General features: G+C 35.9%; 1 protein-coding gene across 1 annotated transcript; it reads right to left on the reverse strand.

Moving 5' to 3' along the window:
* Positions 1 to 492: 492 nt before the first annotated feature.
* Positions 493 to 15,104, reverse strand: ADH1A (alcohol dehydrogenase 1A (class I), alpha polypeptide). The gene is given in 9 exon segments (NM_001131990.1): positions 493 to 774; positions 3,560 to 3,698; positions 4,278 to 4,413; positions 6,483 to 6,743; positions 8,553 to 8,772; positions 8,870 to 8,957; positions 10,993 to 11,131; positions 11,716 to 11,817; positions 15,019 to 15,104. Coding segments are annotated over 9 exon segments (1,128 nt in total). The 5' UTR covers positions 15,037 to 15,104; the 3' UTR covers positions 493 to 749.
* Between the last annotated feature and the right edge of the window lie 747 nt (positions 15,105 to 15,851).

Below are 15,851 nucleotides of genomic sequence, written 5' to 3' on the forward strand. Positions count from 1 at the left end.
ACCATAATTCCAGGAATAGTTCAGTTTTTGCAATTAGTAATTGTACCTTAGTCATATGAAGCATGAAATCAGCTATTATTTTAAAAAATCAATTGTATATTGATCACAAAGAAATAGTATAAAAGTCAGAAAAACACTCCCCTTCACTGTAAGAAAACATGTGACATTTTATTTGAGTTCCTAAGAAATTTCCTGGATTTACAACTCTTGGACTTTCACCATTCGTAAATATGAGTATATCCTTTACCCTAATATAGCTTTTACCCTAGAGATTTGTTACATTTTATTAAAAAAAAAAAAAGTGGAAAATGCCGATGGTGAAAATTGAGATAGAGGCAGGAGACTACAAGCACAATAGCCCAGCATGTGTATATTCAGGGCAAGTGGAGGGTCCCCTCCACGGGGATTCCATGACTAAAGATTATGAAGATGCCAAAAATGCAAGAAGTCATAGGAAATAGCTTTTCTCAATGGCAAAGATGACACAAGTAGAATGGTTAAGAAAGAAGGTTTATTGGCTTCAATTCCCCAGTTGATGTTCAACACTTTATTTAGTTCTCATTTGGATTTTAAACATTTGCTTGAAAAATAATTTTACATCAATTTCCATTTCTTTGGAAAGCCCCCACATGTAATTTATTGATAAAATCTCTGACGAGCAGAATTAATGATATTTCCCAGCTGTTTCTCCAGATCATGTAGGGTAGAGGAGGCTGAAGACTGCCACAAGGGAAAACATCTGTATTGTCTCAAAACATGAGAATGGTACGGATACTGCAATAGGAAGGAAGAGACATTGTATTAACATTTAGACAACCCACATGCTTCCATGTGAGAGTCCAAGGAGCATTTGAAATGACTAAGTGAAAATCTGTCTGTTCTCAGCCACTCTAATCCCACCCCCATGCGTTTGGGTCAAGTGAAGTCAAAGGAAAGTTCATCTTTTTTGGTTTTCTCTTGTGTTTTCTTCAACTTTAAGCTCACTCACAACATTCTGAGTATGCCTGTCATTTAGACTTCAATACTACGTTAGCATCTTCAAAAAAATCATTCTTGTATGCCCACATTCCTGGTATAATAAGGAATATAAAACAACAATGGATAATAATTTGTGATAAGTTTTTGCTATTTGTCACATTCTTCATGCATTTTCTGTCTTAAACTTCAACGTAAACATCAACACTAGGAAGTAGATTTTCATATTATTTTGATTTTAGAGATTATAAACACTGAGACTTAGAAAGATTTGTAACTTGGGCTGGTCGCACATCTAGTATAGAGTTTTGGGATTAAAACTCAAATACAAATTTGTACAAATTATAAGATGATAAATAACTTGCCCGAAAGATCTGATAATTTAACAAAGTTAAAACCATGCTGGAAGTTTAAAAGACCTTTGATACAAATATGTTTAAGGATTCTTAGAAGTAGAGAATAAAGTCGATTTGTATTAATTCTAAGATACTTCATTCTTGGGAAGATTACAAATGGAACATTTACACTAGAACTAATGCCGTTTCTATAAACCAACTTCTCATGAATAAATATTTTTAGAAAATGATGGTCTTTGTGACTCTTCAATAATTTTTAAAATATATATGTATATGCATATGCATATATAAGAAAAATATATGCACATAATTCAGAGAATATAAGACAGCAGAAAGAAGAAAGTAAAGGTAATCCATAATCCCTCAAACTAGAAGTAATCATTCTCAATGTTTTCTTGAATTTCTATCAACTTTTTACTAGGCATATGTACAAGTTTTACTGCTCTTGTTGAAAATTTGAGATATTGTATATAAAATTTATATTCTTTATTATATGAGCCTAAATTATATCATGAGAATTTCCCAATGATGTCATTTCTTCTTGATGGCTTCATTCATTTCTAATAGATGATTGGAATTTATTAAATCATTTTCCTCATGTTGAAATTTAGAATGTTTCTAATGTTTGATATTACAGAAACAAGTAAACATGCTGAAACACATATGTATGTTTGAATAGTTGATTATTTCTGTAGAATAGATTTCTAGAAATGGAATTGCCGGAACAAAAGATCCATTTTTTTTAAGGGTTTCTGATACATATTACCAAATTGCTTTCCCAAAAGGATGTATCAATTACTACTGAAAGTACATGAAAGTGCCTAGTCACCTTAGTCTTACCAATATTGAGTGTTACAATTTTTAATCTTATTGATAGGATTAATTATATTTACATATGCATATTACTATATGACATTCTCATAAAGTGAATTTAGGCATGCTTCATGACTTCTTATGTTGCTCAACACTGTCTTCTGGTTTTGTTCATCTCTATATTTGCCATCATCTTTTCAATCCTATGATGATGATGATGATCACGATGATAATGTCAATGATAATGATGACAATGATAACTAACCTTTGATGGCTACTGTGTTCCATATATCCATGCACTCTTGAGGGGCGTTGTGGGTTAATAGAAGTGAGATATTTGCTAACAACATGATCTACCTTTGAATTCTGGCTCTCCTTCCTACCATCTGATGATTTTGATCAAGTCATGCCTTCTCTGAGTCTCAGTTTTCTCTTCTCTAAGATAGTGAGATTGAGACTGACACCGAGCATTGCCCGGGAATCACATAAGATAATGCAGGTAAGACACTTAGTAGAACAGCTGGTGCTCTGTGGGTGCTAGTTTCTTTCCCTCCTCAAGAATGTTGTCGGTTAAAGTATCTACTATAATAATTTTGTGAGCGCCAAAGAAACACTATTAAAAGTTGAAAATCTCGTGAAAATAAGAATGGGATAGCAGAAAAATCTCAGACTCTGGAGCTAGAAGGCAGAGGTTAGATATAACTGCCTGTTTCCAGTTGTGCCTCATGTAAATGCAGGTGACAAAATTCATTTTATTAGCTGGTTGTGAGAGTTAAGTGTTAGAGACAGGAAATAGAACTGGCTTAGTTTTCTAAGCTTCAGACAAAAAGTAAGCCAAACATTTACAATAGTGTTTAGTATACTTCTCTTTTATAATAACTTTTATTGATAAAAAAATTTTTGTAAACAGCAAAAGAAAAAAGGAAAAAGAAAAAACTAGTAGTATCTACTTAGAAAACAAACTAAATATAGTTTCACATACTCCAATAATGAAAATGTTGAGGATGTCCTGAAAATTATTTAAATATACAGCCACCTAATGTCAGCTTTATATAGGTGGCAGGCAGAGGCTTCAATGACACCATGTTATAATTGTGGTTGTTTAAAAAGACTTTTTTTTTTTTTTTGGCAAAGGTGATTTTTCTCTTTTAAAGAAGGCTGAGTGGCTCTGATCATTCAGATTTGCTGTAATCAACATAATTTGGCTTCAGCAGAATAGGAAATGCAAAGCAAATGTTTTTAGCATCTCACAGAAGTTTTAAACTTCTCTTACAAGCTCTCCATGTAAAGACTGAACTGGTAATGGAAAAACCAAGGCACTCTAATTTTTCTCATCCTTCCACCTTTTCATTTTCTGCTAGACAATCCCTTATGGTAGAAAAAAAAGCAAAACAGAAAACTAACTTAAAATTTACCTTTTCCCAGAGTGAAGCAGGTCAAATCCTTCATTTATTTTTTCAAAAGGTAAAACATGGGTTATTAATGCATCCAATGAAAACTTCTTAGCCATAAAATCAGCCACAAGTTTTGGGACACATTCTTTACTCTTAAAGCCTGAAAAGAAGACGGTATCATTGTTAGATTCAACCAGGGTAAGTAGGAGAATTGAAGAGAAGATCTTCCAAATAAATGAAAGTTTAGAAAAGGTGCTGCTTCCAGACTGCAACGACTGAGGTTAATAAGAGATAGAGTACTTCAACAAGTTTTACAGAGCTCAGACTTAAAAAAAAATCACAGATAAACAAGGGTCCCTGGTTATTCTCTCTCCCACAGAGAAATCATAGTACAGATGTTATGCCCAAAGGAACAAGTTTAACAGTTGTCTAAATTTGGGTGTAGATATGAAATATCGTTGTAGATTTCTGTGTCTTACTAGAAATTCCCATGCCTTACACAGTTACAAGTACGAAAACAGATGGAGATGAACAGTCTTTGTTAATGATGACATCATAAATGTCTCTTTTGGGACCTTCTGCCTGCATTAGTTTCATATCTAGTTGATTTGGAGACTGTAGATAGAAAAGGAATTTTAATTTATTTTTGATCTGCTTTTCAAAATCTTGCCTTGTCACTTGTAAAAGGGGAGATATGCTGAGGTTAATGAGAATTTGGCTCTGAAGCCTAACTACATACCACCAAGAACAGCTCCCTTCCAGGTACGTCCAGTCAGTAGCAGCATAGGGTTCATTGAGAGGTTTTGGGAATCAGGAGGTACCCCTACGATCACACTTGTGCCACATGCCTCATGACAACATAATAGGGAAGCCATCTGGAATAAAGTGAACACTTAGCATCTTTAACGTGGAGTCGCATAGTTCCTACTCATAATGCACAATATCATGTAATAGGCTTAACTGGATTGTGAGTGTGTAGAGGGAAGAGATTATGTCTTTTGCTCCTTCAGTCCCCTTTTTTTGCATAGGATAGTGCTGTAGATTTAGGAAATGCCCAGAAAATGGTTGTTTAATGAAAGAATGGATGAATAAATTGGAGTGCGCTTAATTCTTCCTAATAAAGGAATAAAGTGGTAGACATCATCGCAAATATATATTAAGTCCAGTTCCTTATATAAGCATACAATTTCATCATCACATAATTCTTAGGCAATCTGTGAGTTGGTTAATTCATTTTTCATTGATTTATTACATAGGTATTTTGAACCCATTACTTTCAACCACATATTTTAATGGGAAACAAGATAAATCATTATATCACCAAAAGTAGTCTCTTCTCCACTTGATGGTCTCCTTTTTTAATGGATTCCTATTCTACTGTCCATTTCTCAAATGGACATGTTTTAAACATTGTTTTTATCTCCCCAAATATATATAGGTTTTACATTAAAATACACTGATTATTAGGGAACCTCAAAAGACAGTTCAGAAAGTCTTTTACAGTCAGCTTTCTGAACATGTTCTGTAGTTAGAAAATGGTTTAGGATTGCCCCAAGATATGTAATGATTAGTTCTTTGATTTTGGATTCTGATCTTTGGGAGACCAGACATCCTCAGAACATGTGGCTGTCAGATATTTGGTATCTTGAGATAAGGTACACTCCAGTTCCACGTGAGAAAATGGAGGAAGATATAGAAAAAGAACATTAGGAGAAAAGCTATAGCCCTGGAAAAAGTTGGAATCTCTTGACACTTCATTCATCTGTGGCATTTGTCCCAGGTCAAGGCTGCTGAGAGCATTGATCTCAGGGTGCTGCTCCCCATTACCCACACTGCTGGACCTTCTAGAAAATCTCGGCAATGGAAACGTGTTGGTCTCTGGAGACCTTTTCAGTAGGATTCTAGAGAATTCTGGGTAGGTGAAATATAGCTAGAGATGTGTTTCCCATTGCCTTTGATATTTGTAACTGTTTGAAAGCAATAACATGTAGTAAGCCAAAGATGATGTAAGTACTGCAAGATTGGAAATAGTATTTCATATCAATAATGCCATCTGAGGCCGGGCGTGGTGGCTCGTTCCTACATTCTCAGCATTTTTGGAGGGTGAGGTAGGAGATTTGCTTGAGCCCAGGAAGTTGAGGCTGTAGTGAGTTATAATTATGCCACTGCACTTCAGCCTAAGTGACAGAGTGAGACCCTGTCTCAAATAAAAAGAAGACATTTATTGGGAGCTTACCATATGACAGGCTTCACTGTGCTAAGTATATTACACGCATTGTCTCACGTAATCTATAAACAATGCCATGAGTATGTAGCTTTGAAATTTGGGGGGTGATAAAAATCTGTTGACTTTTCAAAGTATTCAGTCCTACTTGCATTGGACTCTAGTTTTCTGCCAGGTACTGTCCAGTTTCTGTGATAAAATATAGTGATGCATCTGAGCTTCACTTTCCTTAGGGCCTATTTTTGTTAATAAAACAATAGTTGGCCTAAAATTGCTCATTTCTTTTGGCCAAATACTAATATGTTAAAAAGAATTGGAATTTATTAAGAACATATGCAAAATTATTAAATCATTTTTGTTAAGAATGTGGGAGAAAAATAAAACATTCCAATTTGAGAACAGAACTTGTATTATTTATGTTTACTTTAACTTATAGTTTTTAACTAAAAATTAACAAAGTAATCTATAATTGCTCAGTTAAGAAAAACAAGCCCTTTGCTTTTCCTCTAGAGGAAATATGACTTGAGACACGTCTGCATAGTTGATAGAATAAAAGATTCCTCATAAGAATAAATTAAACAAGCCAGGTAACAAACAGATGATGGGAAATTTGCATTCATCATTAAAAATATCTTTTATACATAAAACATATATTCTGCAGCCTAAATGCATCTTCCAGGTTGCAGAGGCAGAAATCTCAGGGCATGTCATGGTACATACCATGGTGTCGAGCCGACCGATGACTTCAAACGAAAAATCCACACCTCCATCAGTCATTTCCTTTAGCACTTCCTGGATGGGTTTGTTGTAGTCTTGAGGGTTGATGCATTCAGTGGCGCCCAACTCTTTGGCCTTTGCAAATTTATCCTTGTTGATGTCCACTGCAATGATCCTGGCTGCTCCAGCTGCTTTACAGCCCATAACAACAGATAGGCCAACCCCTCCCAGGCCAAAGACAGCACAGGTAGAGCCTGGGGTGACCTATGTTTTCAGAAAATGCAAAAATGGATTAAGCAATGGTTGTTTGAAAGTGCCTAAGCTGTATAAAGTGCCATGCCTAGGGGTTTATCAAGAGCTGCTCAAACTCTTCTGTTCAATCTGTTATCAAAACTTCTTTTGGCTTCAGTTGCTTTATTTTTAAATTCAGGGAGTTGAACTAGTTGAGTGGTTCTCAAACTGCTGCATATTGGATTCATCTGGGCAGGTTTAAAAATATCCCACAGTCCAGGTCACAGCCCATGCCAATGAAATGAGAAGTTCTGCAGGTGGACTCAGTCCCCAGGTGAGTCCAATGGGAAGGTCAGGCTGGGAACCAGGGGACTGGATAATCTTTGAGATCCAGATGGCAGTGATTACAATCTTGAAGGGACTCTCGATTGCTGAAATCCCTTGATAGCCAGCTTCAGTATCTCATACAAACACAAAGGCAATATTTGGAAAACAAAATAAGTGGAAAAAGCTACTCCAGGAGACTGAAAAATATTCCACTTAAACCCTTAGTAATGAACTCCTTGGTTCATTTATGTTCAGTAGTCAAGACCAGTATATCCCTGCTTTAAAAAATACACTAGTGAATAACACAGTAATGAAATATTAGTCTATATTTTTATAATAAAATCTATTGTTATGAGTATCCTCATCTTCTGTTCTTGGGTAGGCTCACTTAGATCACCTGTTAAAATAGATGAAGCAATTGAACAAGGGACTAAGAGCTAAAGTCACAGAAATTTGGAAAAGATGCCACCTAAATTTTTTTAGTTGGCCAGGGGATATTTATTAAACCTAGTCTCCCATAGTCTGCCTTCATTTTGCGTAACATGCTCTTCCTGTTCCAAATAATCTCATTCTTATATTCCCTTAAGGGTGTCCATTCATTCATTCATTCATTCATTCACCAAGTGGTATGCAATACTATGGGGGACAACACCATTTTCTAACTTACTTAGAAAAATACAAGGCTTGTGACTGTGATTTAAAAGTGCTAATAATTATGTATCGTGATCTAAGATTCAGCAGGAGATTTGTAAAAGATATTTTAGTCTCAGCTCTCATATTAACCAGCAGTGAGACTTTGGGCAAATATCTTTATATCTCTGGACCTCGGTTTCGTAAAATAAAGACTACTACTAGATTTTCAGCCTACTCAGATGAGGAGCCTTTAAAGAATTTCTGCTTGAAATTTACCACTTCTGAATACATGTGTGTGTTCATGCCAGGGGGGTTAGTTTTAGCAGTGAAATGTCATAATGAGTGAATTACACATCACTGAAGTTATTACTTTCAGTCTAAGAATCCACAGAGTGGGTGAGCCTTGGTTTGGAAGTGCATCAGGTAAGGTTTTGGACTCTACTGTTGATCCTAATTCTGGGAGTAGAGGATCCACAGACTAGCTGCTCCTCAAGGGCAAATGCTTCATTTCATTTACTTTTGCTGTCTCAGAACCTAGCAGAACCTATGGTGCCTGAGGTGTGTGTAGGTGCTCTCTAATTGTGGAATGAATTACTAAATGAGTTCTCAGGCCTAATATTTCATGATCTCATAAAGAGCAAATACAGAAGAGTAATTATTGAAAATGACATCTTTACATTTTCTAAACTCTCAACAACTTCTTAATCTGATAAACACGTGAAATTTCTAGCATGGCTCTCAATTCTTTCTGGATTGTGTTTCTATTCTTAGTCGACATTCAAAATCTACAAAAATAATCTTTGATTCTTGGGAGAAATTGCTTCCCTTTGGGCTCCTGACAGTCTGCGTGTAACTGTTTTTATCACCCACTGTCATTCTTACCTTGGCAACATTGACTGCAGACCCATAACCAGTTGAAAATCCACAGCCAATGAGACAGACTTTCGCCAGAGGCGAGGCTGCATCAATTTTGGCTACTGCATTTTCATCCACCACTGTGTACTGTGAGAAGGTGCTGATGCCAAGGAAGTGGTGGATGGGCTTCCCCCTGCAGGTGAACCTGCTGGTGCCATCCTGCAGGGTCCCCTGAGGATTGCTCACACTGGGCAGTGCAATACAAAGACACACAAAGGCATGAGACAGGAGTATAACTAATGTGCAAACTCAATGTCTGCGCAAGGAGAGCATCAGAAACCTACTCGTTTTTCAAGCAGTAGTTGCTCTCCGGGTTTTTACAAATTCTGCATTTTCCACACTGAGGAACAGCGAGTGGGATGACTTTATCACCTGGAGAGGGATAAAACAAATTCTTTTACAATTTCTATCCAGGTATTAATAGAGCAAAAACATAAAGCTCACGTCTTTAAAACATTAGAAACATGTGTCTTTAAAAGTCTCCAAGAAATACAGTCCAATCACAACTATGTCATTTGTCATTGCCTGCCACAACCTTGTTTCCAGTTTGGGTTTATAAGTGCCTGAAGATTCCTAAAGAGGACATGCCAATATGGGAAACAACATGGACTAGAAAAATTGCTTCCACTGTATTAATAGTTACTTTTATGTAGTGTACCAATTTCTCCTGGAGGCTTTACATTTAATTTAATCCTTAACTATTTAAATCTTACTGTAAGTATAAATGTAAACTTTAGTTGAAAGTAGGGTATAATAGTTCCACTAGATGTTGGTAAGGCCTGTTTTTTGTTATAGTTTGATTTACAATAAAAATGAGAATTTTGAACTAATTCTTTTCAAAGTGACTAGGTTTATCTTTATTATGAAATGAATGCTTTTAAAGTGATCTTAGTTCTTTTTTTGAGGAAAACTATCAAAGATGGGACAAAGAACAATTCCAGAAATTCCTCTGGAAATTTCAACCCTCCACAATAAGTTAGGCACTTTTAGGATAAGAACTGACTTTGAAATGTTTTTAGCTGATAATTTGTGAATTATCTACTTTTCCTGTTACAGTGGAGGGAACATGGGTAAAAAGTAAGGGTGTCATTTTGTTATTAACTTATTACTAACTAATTAGTTATTATTAGTATTATTTAGTAGTTATTAGTAGTAGTTTAGTAGTTATTAGTTATTATTTAGTAGTTATTAATTTATTACTACTAAAGAAATTAGTAGGAGCTGAAACCCAAATTGGACAGTTCATTTTATTTTTCTGTTCGCAGTTCAAATAAGTATTTGGTAAAGTGGCATGTCCAATCTAGTGCCTAAAGTGATTTTTTAGACTGTAATCCCAGCACTTTGGGAGGCCGAGGCAGGCGGATCACGAGGTCAGGAGATCGAGACCATCCTGGCTAATATGGTGAAACCCCGTCTCTACTAAAAATAGAAAAAATTAGCTGGGTGTGGTGGCGGGCACCTGTGGTCCCAGATACCCAGGAGGCTGAGGCAGGAGAATGGCGTGAACCCGGGAGGTGGAGGTTGCAGTGAGCTGAGATCACGCCACTGCACTCCAGCCTGGGCGACAGAGTGAGACTCCGTCTCAAAAAAAAAAAAAAAGTGATTTTTTAGAATTAAACATAATTTTTATTTTAAATTACCTATGCTGTCTATTCCACAAGACCAAGAAAAATGGTTGGCCCATAACATTTTATAGGTAAAATTTATGTGAAAATGATGGTATGGAAGTGTCCTAGTTATTCTCCCTTTATAATTAGTAATCTGTAACCAGTCACATTTAAGCATGGCTGAAGGTAATAAGGCAGACATTGTTGATGGTGGATGGCTCCTTCTATGTTTCTTTCATTTCCTTTCACCTAGTCTGCTTCATTGATTCCTTGCTCAGGAAGAGAGACCATGTTGGAAGAGGAAATTGGTGAAGGGGCTGCATAGGTCACCTAAGAACAGGTCATGCTCATTCAGCCGTAGCCATGTAGCCTCCATTTTGTGAACTCAGCACAGAACAGTGTCCATACTTATGTTTTTTCCCTCCTCCCATTTCTAGTTGTCTGGGCCCTGACAGAAGACCGTGTTCACCGACACTAACACGGAAGTTACTGGATTATGAATGCCACACTGGTAGGCACTGTGTCCCTCTTGATCCTCACATATCTCCAGGCTCCAACCTGGTGCCTGGCGTCTAGCAGATGCTCAGTGCATAATTGTTGAAGGGGAGAATACATGCTTGCCTAAAGACATACATGCTTGAGTCAGCCAGGAAGAGAGGGAAAGAGGAAATCCCTGAAGTCCTGGCTGCGCGGTGACCTTGTTCAAGCCCGTTCGTCCCTCATTGCCTCTGTTTCCTCATCCAGGCTGGGAAATCTTAGGATGGTGAACCACACGTGTTCCCTGAGTGTGAATCCTGTACCTGGTTTGACTGTAGTCACCCCTTCTCCAACACTCTCCACGATGCCGGCTGCCTCATGGCCTAAAATCGCAGGAAGTGGGGTCACCATGGTACCACTAACCACGTGGTCATCTGTGCCACAGATTCCTACAGCCACCATCTGCAGAGTGAAGAGATATTTAGAAAAGATTATGAGTCTCAGGTGAATTTAAAATTCCCAGCTTCCTGAAATTGCGCTTCCAAAATGTTTTCAAGGGTTTTGCTAATAATCCCTACTATCCCAAATATGAAAGATTCAGTTTATCCTCAAGGTTGACCAGGCTGAAACCCTCCTCTACCTTACATTCTTGCAGTAAACAATTTAGAATAATCTGGGAAGTAACTGATCCTGAAATAGTTAAGTCTTAAATAATATAAAAGAATGCATGCTTTTAAAAAATAGAAGTAGAAATTGCAAATTAATACATAAAAATATCTAATGTTAATTGATTTTGAAGTCTTGATATATATCCCTTTGAAATTTTTTTTCTGTACAAACACATAAATTATTTTGTATTTTACTGGAATTACACTGTGTGCACTTTTTTAAAATTTAAAAATTTATATTTATACCTTTCCTTGACAACAAGTATATTCTATTTTCTGGATGATCATATAAAAATGACTCGGGATTTTTGGTTGTTTCCGTTTTTTAACTTTTCTGAGTTTTTAAAACTTAAATACAAATGGAAAAATGTATTTCACCTTAATACGAACTTCCTGGGCCTTAGGAGGTGCAACCTCCACCTCCTCAATGGAAAAGGGTTTCTTTAACTCCCATAGCACAGCTGCTTTGCATTTGATTACCTAGAAAAGCAAACAGAGAGATGGTACCAGTGTTCTCCCACGCTTGCAGTCAGATATTGTGTCATTTCATCTTTGTACATGCAACATCTAGTCCCATGTCTGGTACCTAACAAGTGCTCTATGGAAATGATCACCTCTGATTTATAAAAAGAAAAAAATATATTTTAAAAAAGCAATAACATAAGGAAAGATAAACAGTTAACTATAATAACACACTGAGATTTAATGGAATATATTCATTAAGGCCATCCTTATGTTGTTGTTGTTTTTCTCCAAAGTTGTTTAATCCTGACATTTCCTAATGCTGTGCTGAAAACGTCTCTTCACCCACAATTATTGGCTGGTACATCAAATTCTAAGTCACCTTCATTTTGCTAACAGAGTCAGTGTCTGTTCACATAAAATACACTGTTTTCTTTCTCAATTTTCTGCTTAGGCCAAAAGGATCTGAGTTTATAAGGATATATTTATCTTCCTGCCTGGGATGACGTCTCTTTCTCTCTCTTTTCCTCTTCTCCTCTTTTAATTTTCTCTCTCCACCACTTCTGTGTGTTACTTGTTCCAACACCCATTTGCAACTTAGCTTTGAGAGGCTGTACTGTTATCTGATCTATGTGCAGAGACTCCTTCCAGCTTTGATTTGAGCCCAAAATTACAAAGGTTAGAGTGGTTGTGTGTGTGTGTCTATGTGTGTGTGTGTATACACTCAGACCTACACATACATATTTCAAAATTGGAGACACTGTGTGTTTGAATTTCTAGCTAGCAGATCTTATCCATAGATGTTCTTAAAAATAAAAGATGAACACATAATTTCCAGTGCTTGGCAGTGAACTGTAATATCTGTCTTCATTGTGGTTAAGCATGTACAATTCACAGAACTCTTTCCAGAGAGAATCAACAAAATTGCAATTATGATAAAAATTCAATTGAAATTTATTCTTCTTACAATTCATTGTCATTATTTATTTGTCAAATTATTCAACTTTGCAGGATGTTCAACATGATCAATGCCAAAATAAATATCAGAATACTTGAAAGTAAAGTACGAATAGTAGGAGTTCCTGATTATCAGGTGCCTATGATATGACAGGCACATTGTGGCCTGTGCTCGGTGAGTTATTTGCATTATATTTATTTATAAAATTTATTTTAAATTTCAATAGTTTTTGGGGTGCAGGTGTTTTCTGGTTACCTGGGTAAGTTCTTTAGTGGTGATTTCTGAGATTTTGGTGCACCCTTCACTCCAGCAGTGTACACTGCACCCAATATGTAGTCTTTTATCCCTAACCTCCCCTTTCAACCTTCTCCCTCGAGTTCCCAAAGTTCATGATATCATTCTCATGCCTTTGCACCCTCATAGCTTAACTCCCTCTTATAAATGAGAACATAGGATGCTTGGTTTTCCATTTCTGAATTACTTAGAATAATGGTCTCCAGCTCCATCCAAGATGTTTTATTTGATTCTGTTTAATGGCTGAGTAGTATTCCATGGTATATGCACACTGTATTTTCTTTATCTACTCGTTTGTTGATGGGCATTTAGGTTGGTTTTATATTTTTGTAATTGCAAATTGTGCTGCTATAAACAACATGCATTATTTTAAAATCTCATAAGGATGCTACCAGGACAGTACTATTGAATTATTGGCTTTATTTTACAGCTGAAATAATTGAGGATCCATTGACTGAGTGATTAACTCATTTCTCTAAAGTCTCAAAGCTGGCTTTCCAGAGAATAAAGATGAATCTAGCCTTATGTTTTCACTACTTGGTGGCAGTAAAAAGTTAGCAAAAAGTTAAATAGCAACAATAATAATAGTGGCTAATAGTTATTGACTTATTTCTATATCCCAAATACGATTTTAAGTTCTTCATACTATTAATTTATTGAATTATCACAACACAACTACTTTATGAAATAGATGTTAGTATTGTCACTATTTAGCATTTGAGGAAAATATAATGCTGGATGGATAAACATAAATGAAATGCTGACAACAAGCTAAGTTATTGATGTTGTGCCCAAGAGGGGAGGTAATTGTCTATTTCATCAGTTATTATTTTCATTAATATGATTGGTTTATACTTTTGCTCTAGGAACTCATTATTTCTTTTAAGTTGTGTTTGGTAAATTTAATTTTTTTGCTAATTGTTTTCTATGTGGAATGTACATATTAATCAGTAATGAATGAAAGTAAAGTGAGGTGGAATAAGAACAGTAACAATGGGCCACCCATGTGATTTCCAACCAGTCTTATTGATATGAACCTGTTTTGTCACAGAGTGTATAGAGAAACCTCAGAGCCTTTAAACTGAGTTATCATAGTGAGATATTTTACTGTGTAATACACTCCTAACACAAAAAAGGACTGGAAATAGTTGCACAAATTTTTGTAATTAGGCAATTAAAATATCAATTGATTATATTGTATTACCACATGCATTTTTGTGCACCTATAAACACATTGAACAACTAAGATATTTATGGAAGGCAAAACCAAAGATCTGTGTTCCTAGTGCTAATAAGTGATTCAAATTGTATTATTAATTTTCTGTAAAACCATATTGACTTTTATATGGGGAAGATACTGTTCCATAGGATTACTCTGGAAATTACCTGAATTGTGTCCTTTTAAATCAGAATTTGAATGTTGATGTTATCTTGCCTAACCTTGATGATTCTAATGCTGTGAGACCAATGAGCATTTTGTAAAGTATTTTACGTTAAGGTTAAAAGGGTATTTCAAAGTCTTCTAAATCAAATCCTCTCACAAAACTTTCATCAGACTTAAATTTCTTGTATTCACAAAAAATATAAATACAAATAATAATACATTTAAATTATGGTACTTTAATATAAAAAAAACTTCTTGATGAAAGACATTTTTAACTTTGGCTTTACAAATTAATCATGATTAGCTTGGAATAAACTATCACTTTACTGCAAATGTCTTTAATGTGGGAAATAAACACTTCATAGATACAGATTCTATATGTTCTTTTTGAAGGTATTTAGGAATAGCTTATTTCCACTGTAGTTCAGTGTACATTACATATTATAGCATATATTGCATATCATATTTCAGTGTATCATTTCTAATTTAGATATGAATTTTAAATGATTCATCAAATACTGTGTTACTTTCTTTGTTATATTGATGAGAATATAGTTCCAACAGTAATATATTTTTTGCTTACTTTTCCTGCTGTGCTCATGTTGATTCTGTCTTCTCTGCAGACCAGGAGACTGGTGAGTCCTTGTGAATTTCTTCCCTGCTCAAGTGCATAAAGCAGGTGTATTGCACAGGTATTTATTTATTTTTTTTGCTTGAATAACACCCAATTCCAGTTCCACACATGATCTAGGTCTTTAAGCCACACCCATTAGATTATTCTCAGACTGTCAAATCATAAAGAAGAGGGCAATGAACAAGCAATCAATACATTGATTTTTCCAATTTCAGATAAGACTTTGTTTTCATTAGGTTAAATATTAAGTTAAAGTGATAAAGCCTAATCATTTTCTTTTCCCCTCACTTTATTCCTCGTCTGTCAAATTTCTTGTTTCTCCTCTCTTAGTCCCACAGTGGTCATTCAAAGTTCTGTTTTCCCTTTGTCTGCATTAAGCTCCAGCTTTGAATCCAAATGGTGCAGTTAGGAAGGAGGAGGAGCAAAGAAGCAGGGCAAATAAAGATGACAGCCAGGAGCCAGAGGAATGTGTTTGACTTAGGATTCCCCTTCTCTTCATAGAGAATCAGATACTCAGTCACAGTAAAGGTGCTCACCCTGCTAAGCATTTTTGCTCCACCTCAAACCAATCAGCATTGACTGAGCCCCTCTGTGTGTCAGGCACTAAGCTGGGTCCAGTGGATGGCAGTGATAAATAAGACATTACCTCTATCTGTACCAGAGGCAGTATGGGGCAAAGATGATGGCATGTTTTTTGGGACCTGGCAGACCCTATTCCTTACTAGCTCTGTGTACTGGCACTTATTATTTCACTTTTTTTTTTGACTTAGTTTGTTTACCTG

The sequence above is a fragment of the Pongo abelii genome, chromosome 3, assembly GCF_028885655.2.
Source record: "Pongo abelii isolate AG06213 chromosome 3, NHGRI_mPonAbe1-v2.0_pri, whole genome shotgun sequence".
NCBI classification, from domain to species: Eukaryota; Metazoa; Chordata; class Mammalia; order Primates; family Hominidae; genus Pongo; species Pongo abelii.